General features: G+C 49.6%; 1 protein-coding gene across 1 annotated transcript; it reads right to left on the bottom strand.

Annotated features, from left to right (window-relative positions):
- Positions 1-8,443: 8,443 nt before the first annotated feature.
- On the bottom strand, positions 8,444-12,908 carry SLC16A6 (solute carrier family 16, member 6). The gene is made up of 5 exons (XM_010193662.1): positions 12,668-12,908; positions 11,978-12,121; positions 11,113-11,241; positions 9,316-10,137; positions 8,444-8,709 (listed from the first exon to the last, which is right to left on the bottom strand). The coding sequence occupies exons 1-5, from the start codon at positions 12,900-12,902 to the stop codon at positions 8,444-8,446; spliced, it is 1,596 nt and encodes a 531-aa protein (XP_010191964.1). The 5' UTR covers positions 12,903-12,908.
- Positions 12,909-13,142: the final 234 nt, after the last annotated feature.

Genomic DNA, 13,142 nt, shown 5'->3' with positions numbered 1-13,142 from the left:
AGGGCCCACGCATGTGGGGACCCACACGCGGGAGGGGTGCAGGGGTGGGGACACCCACACAGCGGGGGTGACACCCAGGCGTTTGGTGGCACAGGAGAGCTGGGATGGCCCGCATGGGCCAGCGCCACCAGCCAGCTGCCTCCCAGTAAAGTCACCCCACGGAAACCAGTGCGCACCAGTGGTAGTGGGCACCTTCAGTGCTACAGCTCCCAAGGCCTCCTGGGGACAAGGGTGGCGAGGAGCAGCGTGTTACCGTCAGAATGTGCTGGGCATATTTAGTGCCTGCCTTCTCACAGAATCACAGCATGGTTTGGGTGGGAAGGGACCTCACCAGTCCCACCCCTGCCATGGGGGGACATCTCCACCAGCCCAGGCTGCTCCAGGCCCCGTCCAACCTGGCCTTGGGCACTGCCAGGGAGGGGGCACCCACAGCTTCTCTGGGCAACCTGAGCCAGGGCCTCACCACCCTCAGAGTAAATAATTTCTTCCCAATATCCAATCTAAATCTCCCCTGTCAGTTTGAAACCATCAACCCTCATCCTATCACTCCATCCCCTTATAAAAAGTCCCTCCCCGGCTTTCCTGTAGCCCCTTCAGGTCCTGGAAGGTGCTCTAAGGTCACCCCAGAGCCTTCTCGTCTCCAGGCTGCACAACCCCAACTCTCTCAGCCTGTCCCCATAGCAGAGGTGCTCCAGCCCCTCATCATCTTGGTGGCCTCCTCTGGACCCACTCCAACAGCTTCTCCCTGGGGACCTTTATCCCTGGCTGGATGTGTGCCTGTCCCATGGTGGGGCAGACCCAGGGTGGGCACTGGGAGTGGGTACCTGGCCCCTGGGAACCATCACCTCCCACTTGTGACCACGTTACAATGCGGGTGTTGTGCACCAGGCAGCCCCAGTTTGTAACATCCTCACGGGGTGAATTTCACAACCCCAATGTCAGTTTGTGTTGCAGCCGTTGCTGTAGATACTGCAGCTTCTGTCTGCGCCTGTTTTCTTGTTTTTCTCAGCTTTCTACGCTCTTACAGATGTAAAAACCGAAGGAGCGCATAAGTTCAGGGTTTCCAAAGGAAACTGTGGTCTGAGACATGCAAAGAAATGTCAGTGGTAGAGAGTTATACTTGTGGTTGGTAACTGTTTATTTGTTTTGCTAAGTAGAAGCAGGTGTGACAGAGGAGGCAGGGTATTTGGGGAAAGGGCAGAAGGGTTGCATTGCTCACAGGGGTTGCAAACCTCCTAGCTAGCATTAACCATCTTTTTCTTTAAATACAAGAAGCAGAATGCAGTGGGAGAAAGATTTTGCATTCATCTCTCAACTTTCTTATTTTCACTTAACGTGTTACATCTTGGAGATCTTATTATCAAGGAATGCATGGAGACGATAAAGAAACAGTGGCAGGAACCTAAATGTGTCCACCAAAACCCCTGCAAGCGTTCACGCAGAGCCACAAATGGTTATTAAAACAGTATATGCAGAAAGGTTCATGCAATTTAAGGGTTACTTTCTGTCATTTACTATGGGCTATTTTAAAATTTACCGTCTGACAAGAAACTACCAGTGTATTACAAATTCTTCACTGAAAAGCTCATGTTTGTATCATCTCTTGGCTGACGGTGGTTGCTGACGTGATGCTACAGGATTTGCATCTAAGAGTTTGCGTGAAGATCAAGAGAAGGTGCCTTGAACTTTAATCCAGGTTGTTTACATAGTTTCTCTCCTTTTTTTTTTTTTTAAATCAGGTTCACAGATTTAATTGGTGCTTTGTGCGAGAGGTTTAATTTCCTGTGTCAGGATGTTATTTTTAATTACTGTGACCAGGATTTAGTTATGTTTCCGTTCCTCTTCACATTGCCCAGGTAGGATGCTTCCTCCTCGGGGCTGGTAAATTAACTCCCTCATACCAGGGCTCCAAATCTGGCTGACGGGGGAAGAGTTCCCACTGGGCACAATTTTCGGGATTAATTTTTCCTCTCTGCTTCACTTCTGTGCTCCTTTCCTGGCCATACACACTGCGAGCAATTAAATTCTCTGAAGTGTGTGAATTATCTGCTAGTGAAAGTACACAGCAAAGTGCATCTCTATATATCTCTTTTAAGTTTTATATATAGTTTTTCAAAATTACTCTTGAAATAGAATCACACATTCTGATATTTATTGCTTTTGTTCCCTTATTAAAACCGAATTGGACATAAATATATAGTTTATGTCCAGTTACCACTTTACACACTGCTAGCTGACCATTTTGGCCTTATCTGCTACACTGAAAGTGCTTTTTATCAAGGAGAAATCCAACGCGTAGGTCAGGCTGCCCAGTCCTTGAAGGCAAACACTGAGCTTGAAATTCCCGTCTCGTTCAAAGCCATGCAAAAGAGATTGAATAAAAACCTTCAGGATGTGAAGGTGCCAGTGTAGATCTGGCAAGGAATAGAGGCTGTCTCAATGAAAATATTTTATGAATTAAAGCTTGAATGTGGTTTCCTATGTAAATTTTGGGGTGATTTATTTGCAGCAGGATTTGCTCTAAGTGCTGTTGAAGGAGTGGGTTTCCACCTCCTGTTTTCTGAGCTCTCCTGATTGCAATATTGGAGGAAGCTGTGAAGGGCTCTGCCTCCAGCCAGGGGAGGCAGGAGGAGGGCAGCCAGCAATGGGAGAAGAAACAGAAAATACGGGTTTATCCCTGCAGGTTCCCTTCCAGGTATGGTTTATTTAATGTATTTTACTTCTGGCAGAGCATGGGGAATTGTGTGAGTTACTGAAGGAGGGAAAGGCTTGCAATGCTGGGGAGTTTTGTGCAGGCCAGCGTGGATGTGGGTGCTACTGGAGCTGCAGGTTGGGGTTTTTGAGCTGTGACAGTGCCAGGGCAGGGAAAAAACCTCTCATGGGGTTGTGTTTGAGCAGAAAAAGGCCAGAAAAGGGAATGGCTTTGTGTTTGTGGTGCAGGGCCTTGATGGAGGCCGGGGAGCAGACTCCTCCATGGTACCAAGCAGATGGGGAGGGACGTGCCCCCACAGGGGCTCACTGGGGGACCCTTTGCTGCGGGGCCATGGTGTGGCCACCTCACTTGGACACCCCCAGCCCATGCTTCTCCCCTTGGTGTGGACAGAACTGGGGAGGAGAGAGGCCCCTGTGGGCACACTGTGGCGGGGAAGGACCAAACATGGTGGGCAGCTCTGCACAGGCCTTCTGCTTCAGGCTTTTCTGACCGTGTTCAGGAGGGACCTGGCTTCGTGCTGGCTTTCCCTGGTGGTGACAAACTGGTGTCCTTTGCCTGGTAGGACCGGTTGGCAGGAGCCCATCCCAGCAGCGTGGGAGGCCTGCGGCACCCGATAACGCCCGAGGGTGTCCCAGAGCGGGGGCAAGGCCGTGCCTGCCCATGCTGATAACACATCGTGGCTGCGGCCCAGGGAGGTTCAAGGGAGGAAAATATGGGGTGTTGTGGCTGGGTTTTTGTTGTGGGGGAGGGTGAACTCAGTGTGCACTGAGGGCTGGGAGCTGTACTAACAGGAATGGAGACCCCCCCAGCAGTGCTGGTGTTGGCTGCCCTGTGCCCCCCATGCCTGTTTCCCACCATCTTCCAGCCCCAGGTATAGCTTCACAAGCGGCCTTTGCTCTTCACTGGTGATTTTGGGTCCAACAACAAAAATATAAAAAACCTTGATGTGCTTCAAATGCCTAATTTTGGTAACTTCCCATAGAGCAAGCTGGTGGAGATTAAAGCGAATTAGCAGGATGGCGAGTACTGGGGGTTACTGAAGCAGGAGCAGGGGGTGATGCTGAGCACCCTGGTTTGCCATTGCCCGATGCGGTCTCACTACTGCTAAGTCTTTTTGGGGCTGTTTCGGGCCATTCCTCTGCCAGGCTGACTGCGGCAAGCAGCCGGCAGCGGATAAAGGAGAAAAAAGACGTTCACAACAGTAATGAAAGCTTTGACAAAAAGGAAGCGAGCAAAACTATTGTCTCCTCGGCCTTATTCTCATAATGTCTGCGTGTAATAAGTCTTTTGGTTATGCTTGTGGCTTCGGTGACAAAGCAGTGATTTAGGGGGCTGTCTGTACGCAGGCAGAGCGGCTCACGCGGGCCAGAGCGCTGGTGAGTAATATTTTACCACAAATTGTTGTAACTGGAGCTTGACAACTGCAGTAGGAAGGAGGGCGGGGGGTTGCCTTTGATTTATTCGACGATTTACTGCAGCTTGCGCGAGCGCGGCCACAAAATTGCGAGTCCCGCGAGTAAAAGTCTGCGTGGGTGAAAGAGGAAAGGGGAAAACTGGGTTTTGTTGCCTGGATCTGCAGAGGTCGGCTGGGATCGGTGGGAGGTATCCCGCATTTTGGGATGCTGGGAGCCTTTCCCACATGTGTCCCAATGGGAAGCAGGGGTCCTGTCTTTCGGTGTGGACATCACCCATAAAATAATCCCTCTGGGCAGCAGTGCCTTCTCTCCCAGCCTTCAAACCATGCCAGAAGTTCAAGGGATGGTTTCCTAAACCCAAAGCATCTTTAAGATGAGCTTTGAAGAGGGAGGAAAGGAGGGAGGCTGCTGCCTGGGCTTGCATCGCTGTGAAAATTCAGGTCATGTTTACTACGGGCAGCTGGAAAATTATGATCTCAGATGCTAACAAGTAACATCTGAAGGGAAGCGTTAAAACACTCCAGTTGTTTTGTAAGCACCTACTTTGCGTTTTTTCCCAAACCCGGTTTAGCTATTTTTAAAGAGTCATTTGTCCCCTGAAGTACCTGATGTCGGCTTATCTAAAAAAAAGTGAAAGAGAACAAGAGGTTGCCCTTCCTTTGAATTTCCAATGAAAAACTGGTTTGTTTTTTTTTTTAAAGCCCCCAAACCAACAAACAAACCCACTGTACAGCTTCCTTTCTGCCTCAGAAGGATGGATACCCATGGTCCGAGGGCTTTTTGTCCTTCTGCAAGCTGACCTTGTGTAATTTCCTTTATTTACATTTGGCTGGCACTGGCCTCATTGACTACAGGAGTTTATACAACCTCTTCGGAGAGGAACAGCGAGCTCTGCCCTGCGTTGTCCTCTTCTTTACCGGTGCACACAAATATACGATGCTACTGAATAAAAATAAGTATTCTAATCCTATTTTGCTCCGGCTTTAATGCCTTTATACCAGGACAACAGCAGAGGTCATGGGCAATTAATTTAAACCAGGTGGGGAAAAATTACTCAAAATCGCTTCTGTGCAGGGAGACATCCGATAGCATTGCAGTTTTATGTGCTTTTATTTATGTGAACTTAGTAATGCTTTGGTTGGGGGTTTTTTAGGGGGCTGTTTTTGAGGAAGCTGTTGCAAATTGTGTTTGTTCACTGCTGCAGTTGGGCCAGGGCCAGATGAGCTTCCTGGGACTTTGGCCTTTGCGTTCAATCTGCGCCGCTTGCGTGCACCATCACCTCTGTTCTGGGACTTTTGTAACCAGCTGAAAACAAATTGTACTTAATACGTAGGGAGGTCCTTCAATGAGCCATTTATTTGCAGATCTGATACCTGTATTGGTATTTGAAGTTAAGCAGCGTGGCAGTGCTACCCTTTGTAGGGTTTGGTGATGCTAGGAGCTATGGGCTAAGTAGGGTAGGGTGTATCTCAGCTGGTGTAAAAAGAAATAAGGTTTGAAGTAGGGGAAACTGCCCTTTAGTGTGTTTATCCTGCTATTTAGAAGCTTGATTTCTGATATACGAGCTGCCGAGCCTGGCATGGAAAAAGTATGCTGCAATTCAGAGAGATGATAAAGTAATTACATGATTGCGTGCTTCTTGAAGGCACGAGGATAATGGTCCCGAGTGCCACCAATTCAGTTACCACTCAGAAGGAATTAAAAAAAGGCCCCTTCTAATCAGGCGTCCCTGGGTAAGGGTTTACAAGAGCACCCTTGAGGTCAGCACTAATCCGCCAGCTCCCAGGCAACTCAGTTAAAAGAATGCAGGATTGCCTAATTTTGGGGGTAAACAGGCTACTTCAGGCAGAGGAAGTGGCATGTGATGGCCATGCTGCCACCAGCCCTTTGGGGACACAGGAAGCGGTGGCCAGACCCTGCTGCAACCCCCCCTGGGGCAAAGCCTGACCCTGCCCTGGGGATGGAGAGAGGGAGAAGAGGAAAGTTTCTTCATTTTCTTTATTAAAAAACAAAAAAAAGAACAAGTTTATTGCAAAACTCAGTGTTTTAGAGTACTTCCAGAGTCCACTAGGTTACAAACAAACCAGTAAATCCTGCTTTGAACGCGTTAAAGCCTGCTTCTGGGTCTGCTGCGCCCGCACACACACACTCACTCGCTCCCCTGCTCGTGCCGCGACACAGACAGGAACAGAAACGTACGGTGAGGTCAGTGACAAACATTATTTGATCTGTATTGGAGACTGTCATTAAAAAAAAAAACAAACCAAGAATTAAGTTACAGTAGAACCTCGCAAATCTGCAGAACAGGGAGCTTCCACACACACGCAAAACCTGGAGGCCTTATTCCACTTCCAAGCAGAGTTGTAATAGCAAAGTGCCGTAGTGAGGTCTCGTATCACAAAGACTTCGATAATCTTACAAGGACAGCCTACAGAACATTTACCAAAATGCTTTGAAGTATCATAAATTAACAATAAATTAAAAAAGCACACCTTAACGCGACGGCGCCGTTTGTTCCTTTACTCACTGGTTCGCAACGCTCGAGTTCTCTGTAAGGGTCTTCCAGTCCCGGGTGCGAGGCGGCGAGGTTCTGCTGGCCGTGATAAAGTGCTGAGGCAGAGGAAGGACGCGAGACCGCCGGTCTCGGGCAGTGAGGATGAATTGCTCGAGCCACTTGGTTGCAAGAGTGCCTGTTGCTTTTCCGTTTTTGGACATCTAAGACAACACAAATCAAGCACCTTCCCAAAAAGAGGTGGTGGGTTTTGTTGGTTTTTTTTCCTTCCGTTTTCTTTACAGATTGTCCCACATTTCTATGGCTGGTAGAACACAGACAGGTCAGCGTAGCAGTTAATGCGTGATGCCACTTCCACTGAAATACACAGAAATGCCGGTCTGGTGGCTTTCCAAACCAAAACAGACTTGTTTGATTTGTCCCCCTGAGTTGCCTGGAGGCGTTAAGATGCATATAGGTGGGGTAAGCAAGCTTGTGTCACTGTGAGTGGGAATCTCTCCCGTTAAGACTAAATGAACAGCTACTGCGTTGGCTCTTACTCTTCCCTTCATGTGCACAGGCTCCGCTTCATTGCTCGCTGAAGTCAGCAGAAAAATACCCTAAAACCCCCAACAAGCTCTCACTGACTTTGGGGGAGCCGAGGAAGGGGGTACGGCTCAGAGCAGCCGCCCTGTGCCCCTGCAGCTGGGGCATGGGGTTCTCCACATTCATTGGGTGAAGCGGCAGAGATGTCCTTGTGCACCAGAGAGCGAAGGTTTCAGGTACATTAAGACAAACTGGGCCAAATGCTGCAGGCTCAGCTGGTTACAGCAGCAGAGCCAGGTCCATTGACACCAGCTGAGGCCTTATGGAAAGAGGTGCTTTTATTTAGTTCATTGTATTTTTTCTTTTTTAAATAAAAACTCAATTTACCTAAGACCTACCTATTAAAAACAGCTACACTTGATGCTGTAAGAGTAAGTTTCCCAACAATTTCACAAGCTAGCAAGACAAGATAGGCATTGAAGAGGTTGATGGAAAGACAGCAAAAGGTAATTTTTCCTCTCCGGTTATTTAAGCTAACCTCCTTTAGCAATCTTAGAATAAATTAATAAATACTAATTAAATTAGAAACAGTACATCCGAGCTGACTGTCAACAGAAAAAACAGCTCTAGAGATACCAAATCTGGAGAAGAAAAACTATCTTGTGAAACATGTGCAGTAACAACTGGCCGTAAAGACATACGGAGCCTCCGATTTCCCAGCATTTGTGACGTTCAAGTTAATTAGAAGAACATTAGCAATGGTTCAAGTCCGCTATTTAAGCCTAGCTTCCTCCTCAAAAAAAATCTAAACACGAGTCCATAACTCTTCCAGAAGAAGATGCAGTTGGCTACAGGTGGTGCACGAGACGCTCAGCTCCAGTTCGTATCGTCGGTTTCTTGACTGCGTGGAATTCGCCGTAGGGGATGGGCGAGGACAAGCAGAGGCTGCGCCGCTTCTGCCGTCGCCGTTTTCAGTTCTGCTGGGGTCCGTTGAACCTTTACCCGTGCTCGTTGCTATCAGGAAAGCAGGAGTGCGCATCACATCTTCATGCTAGACAAGAAGTTATTCTTACGTGGCTATCCGTATTTTCTATGGAGCTTTCCGTTGTTGGTTAAAAAAAAAAGTTAATTAAAACAAAAATTGTTGGTAGCAACTGTTCACATTTAAAATGTCGCATTCCCTTTCAAATGTAGCTTTAAAAGGTGGAGCAGAGCTGACGTTTTCCACAGTCTTACACCGAGTACGGTAGATGGAGGTTTGTGGGTTTGTTTGTTTTTTCATGCCGTGCTGTCAGAGCCTTTTCCTGAATTTTCTGCTTTTCCGATATCCATCTCTATGAAGTCCTCTGGTAATTCAGGTACGAAGTCCCCTGGAAATTCAGGTACGACCACCACCGTGCTCTCCTCCGCACACTGCTGCTGGCGGCGGCACAGCCCGGCCTTGCACGGCCTCACCAGGGACAGAAACACAGCGCCCAGCACCATGCCAGCAGCACAGGAGTAAAAGGCTGAGCTGTAGTTTTGTGTCGTATCCACCAAGACGCCTACGGAAAACACATTCACAGCAGTTAGCCACAGCCGACTCCCCCTCACCCATCCATCCCTTCGGATTTCTAACCTGGGTACCCCCACATCACTGTATTTGCAATCAAAAGACACTCATTGACAAACACATGCTGCCTTAAAAAGGTAAAAAGGTGGTGGTCAGGGGTTTGTAATGTCATTTTTCAGGCAGATCAGGAGCCTCTGGGCGCTGCAGGGAAGCTAAGCCCGAGATGCATCAGGCATCTCTTAATTACGATGGAGACTTCACCTTTCTGCAGTGTATGGGAGGAAAAGGCGCCAGGGAAGCGGGTTTGTTCCTGCCGTTCGCTAGCGCCTGAAGTGATGCCAGTTTTCGGTTTCTAACAGGAGCAGGGGAGCACTGCAGTATTTTCCTTCCCTCTGAGGTTCCTCAGTGGAGGCTGCCTCATCGGTGGGACGCTGCAGAGCTGCATTGCAGCAGACTCCTGGCTCCAACAGCCTCCCAATACTAGTTGCAGGGCTTTTTGGATACTACTAGCACTGCCAACACACTTTCTAGACAGATATCAGCACCAGCAGCTGTCAAACATACCAAAAAAATTTAAAAATTAAAGTTTTAGAGTTACCTGCAACGGGTGGTCCAGCCAACCCAGCTAAGCTTTGAATGAAGACGTAGACTCCAGCCGCAGAAGACATCTTTGCGATGCCAACCACGTCGTCTTCTGCCAGGAGGGGAATATGCGTGCCCGCTACCGTGCCGAGCATGAACCCAAAAAATACGCTACATGTCATCAAGCCCCAGAATTCGGAGGCGAAAGGGAAGGCAAACAACGCGACCGACAGCAGAACGACGCAGATGAGTTCGATGTAGATCTTGCGGATGGGCTTTTTGTTGAGAACCCAGCCGGCTGAGATCCTCCCAAAAACCTCGGCGATGGCCATGGCGGAGAGGATGTACGCGGAGTGGTCCTTGCTGATGCCAAGGCTGAGGCTCAGGGGGATGATGTAGAGGGAGGGAGCGAAGAAGCCCAGGGTAGCGAACAGGCCAAAGAATGCATAACAGATAAAGCTATAGTCTCTCATCACTGAGAAGTCCAGTAGTTTGGTTTTTGGTTCTGGAGGGGTGCTGTTATTTTCAACAACTATCTGTACATGTTCCTTTGGTTCTTCACTTTTCGGCTCTGCTTTGGTTTTTCCAGGCACATTGCTGGGTGAGGTAGTTATTTCGACTCCTGAGTCGATGGACTCTATTGAGGTGCGTGTTTGCTCGTTTTCAAGCATGTACTTGGTCTCCGTGGGCTCTTCCGGAGGCGGCGCTTTCACTTCTTCTTGCTCTTTGATGATGATGGGTCGCAGCAGCGATCCGCAGATGACGATGCCGAGCTGGAGCACCCCGACAGAAAGCAGGCTGTATCTCCAGCCAATCTGCTCCTTCAAAGCAGTAATTGCTGAGGGGAGAGGGCAAAAGAAGAAGCAAGTATAACTAGAAACGCCTGCAGTCACATCAAGTTGCTATCTGAATGTACAGCTAGGGAGGCAACTGAAGCTCCATCACTGGAAGGTCCCAAGCACCTCACAGAGGTCCCTCCTGGTCCATCCTTGTCCAGGGCCACCCATGGCTCTGGCACCCTCCTGGTCCATCCTTGTCCAGGGCCACCCATGGCTCTGGCACCCACATGTTCCTCCCATCAGTGGCTGCAGACAAGTTGCATTTAACACCTGGCTAGCAGAAGCTATCCTTTAGGCAGCCACTTTGGAGGTCCCAGCGAGTTTGGGATGCGCAAGCACAAATGTGGCGTTATTTTTAGTGAAGAAGAGCAAACTCAACAGTTGAGTTTCCTCTCTCAGCTGACCCCACCCTGAAACCACTACCAGAGGAAGTCTCTTAGCTCTACTCAGAGGTGCATGTCACTGCTTAATTACAAGCCTTCGTTTGCAATCAACACTGCTTTGGATGGGTATTTGCTGAAAGCAAGCCTGTACAGCCAAAGGCCACCTGAACCGCAGAGGGCAGGCGGTGACAGGGACGTGTTGCCTGGGGACAGGCCCCCAAAAAGGCAGGAGGAGCGCTTTGGCAGCCCATGCTGAACAGAAGCCCACTAACCTTTAGGAGCAGCCACGTATACCGCATGCATTTTAAATAGCTGGTTTCTCGCTCTTTATTTTTAGCTGCAGGATGTATATAGGAACCCAGCAGGCTGCATATCGAGGCATGTCCTGCTCTGGGAGGGGGTGCTGGGCAGAGCTCAGGCATCCTCAGACTAGACTAGGATTACTTGTAACCCTGTATGCAGGGCACGGGAGCAACTCACGAGAGGGTTCATGAGGACATCTCAATGGTCTTTTGCTCCTATTTGCTTGGGAAAAGGAGCGTGGGGCTTTAGGCATGCAGGTATGAACTCGCAGTAAATCGGGCACTGTACCTGGTGCGAAGGAGAAAACTGCAAAACATTCCCCTGTAGATGCCACCGCTGTGACCAGCGAACGTCTTTTGTCAAAATACTGTGATAATATGGTGACAGTCGGGAGGAAAGAGAGGCAGTATCCAAGGCCTGTGAATAAATGCCAAAAATTGCCATAACAACAAGTAAAGGAGGGGGAAACACCGATGCGAGAACACGTTTTAAGGCAGCTTTCCCGGTGGCGAGATTACAGTATCATTTCGGCCAACTCAGCAAGTCACCCTGGAAAAAAATCATTGGGGAAACCAGAATGTTATTTTTTTTAAATTAAAAGGGGGGGAAAGAAAAAAATAAGAAAAAAACCCCAAAAAACCCAAGAAACCCAGCCTCCCAAACCTGCTAGGTAATGCCTTCAGCCAGCACGGTCCCGTTTGAGGACCTCATCTGCTTAAAGAGTTTGAGCCTGCAGCAATCGCTGTCCTAAGCAAGGCGAGCTCCCGGCCATGGATGTGAGCAGGACACCCAGGCCAGGTTGGAGAGGAGAAAGAATATCAGGAAAAAGAAGAGACAGAGAGAGAGTTGTGACCCTGTGAGCAGCTTTCATCTCCCCAGCGATCCCGGTCAACCAGAAGCAATCACTGCAGCTGCACCAGCACCGTGCTCTGCAGGACCAGGTCCCAGGGCGGTCCCTGGGGTGACACGGGACAGAAAGCCAAGCCGTGAGCCCAGGTTGTCACCAGTGCGAGGTGGGTGAGATCAGCAGCAGCGTTTCTCAAGCACTCCCGGTGTCGAGGGGGATAAAAACCCCCCCTGGACAGAGCCGCGCTTGCGAGAAGCCGCAGGAGCAAGCAAAGGGTCTGGTAGGTACGGGAACAGGGCGACTCACCAGAGATGATGCCGATGGTGACGTACATGTCCACAACAGAGCGGGCGAAGGAGGCGGTGACCATGCCGATGCTGATCAGCACCCCTCCGGCCATCACCACCAAGCGGTGACCGAAGCGGTTGCTGAGCACCGTCGACAGAGGAGCTGGATGGGCAGGAGAGGAAAAGAGCAGGGTCAGCACCCGAATCAGCAACTTCGGCAGCCACCACCTCCTTCAGAGGCTCTTCTCATACCCCTGCCCTGATCCCTGTGACACGCCACCTCCCCTGAGCCATCCCTGGAGCTCTGCACAGCTCACGGCATTTGGGGTGTGCTAAAAAAAACATCAGAGGAGACTGAGACGGGTACGTGACAGCCTGGGACAAACCTGCAGCCACATCCACAGCCACCAGTGGGTTTTGGTGAGGCTCAGGTTATTTCTAATCCTTTTCACTACAGACTCTGGTTTCCAAACTCTTGGTTTTCACCCCTTGCTGATCCAAAACGAACGGCTCAGTGACACGGACCACATCCCTGTGCCACACAGAAGGACGTGAGATGGGGCTCAAAGGGGCTGCCACAGGCATTTCTTGTTATTTCGGGAGCCTGTGGGCTTTATGGCTGTTATTTCTAACAGAGCCATTAAAGTCGTGGAAGTCCCAGGTATGCTGAGTCAGCATTATGACCACACCAAACGCCTGCTCCTCTTACCTGTGAAGGTCTGCACAAACACACATATTGATATGATCCAGGATATCCTGCTGTTGGTTTCGTCAAAGCTTTCCATCAGGTCGTTAAAGAAGACGCCAAACGATTTTATGATGCCGTACGTTAGAGCTTCCACAAAGAAGAAAGCAAAAGCAACCGTCCAGCCCCATCCTCCGTCAGGCACTTTAGTATAGACATTGGGAGCGGTGCACGGCATTTTTACAGCTTTGACAGTCATTTTTGATCTGGAAAAGAGGGGAGAAAGAGCCAGGCATCAGTTTAAGGTGAAGTCAGCTGAAAAAGAGGCATGGCCTAGCAGTTCTAAAACCCCTAAGGATGCTAAGCTGGTCCCTGTGCTGCCGAGGGATTAAACACAGGAGTTGGGCTGAAGTTTCTGTCTTGGTCACCCCATGGGCTGGCTGGTTTCTGCTGCTGCCCTTTGAGCCCAGGACCAGAAACTCTCTGCTCAGCACCCAAG

The sequence above is a fragment of the Mesitornis unicolor genome, unplaced genomic scaffold, assembly GCF_000695765.1.
Source record: "Mesitornis unicolor isolate BGI_N332 unplaced genomic scaffold, ASM69576v1 scaffold43201, whole genome shotgun sequence".
In the NCBI taxonomy this organism is placed as follows: domain Eukaryota; kingdom Metazoa; phylum Chordata; class Aves; order Mesitornithiformes; family Mesitornithidae; genus Mesitornis; species Mesitornis unicolor.
The sequence above is the reverse complement of the archived record's forward strand: the minus strand, read 5'-3'. Positions and strand labels throughout refer to the sequence as shown.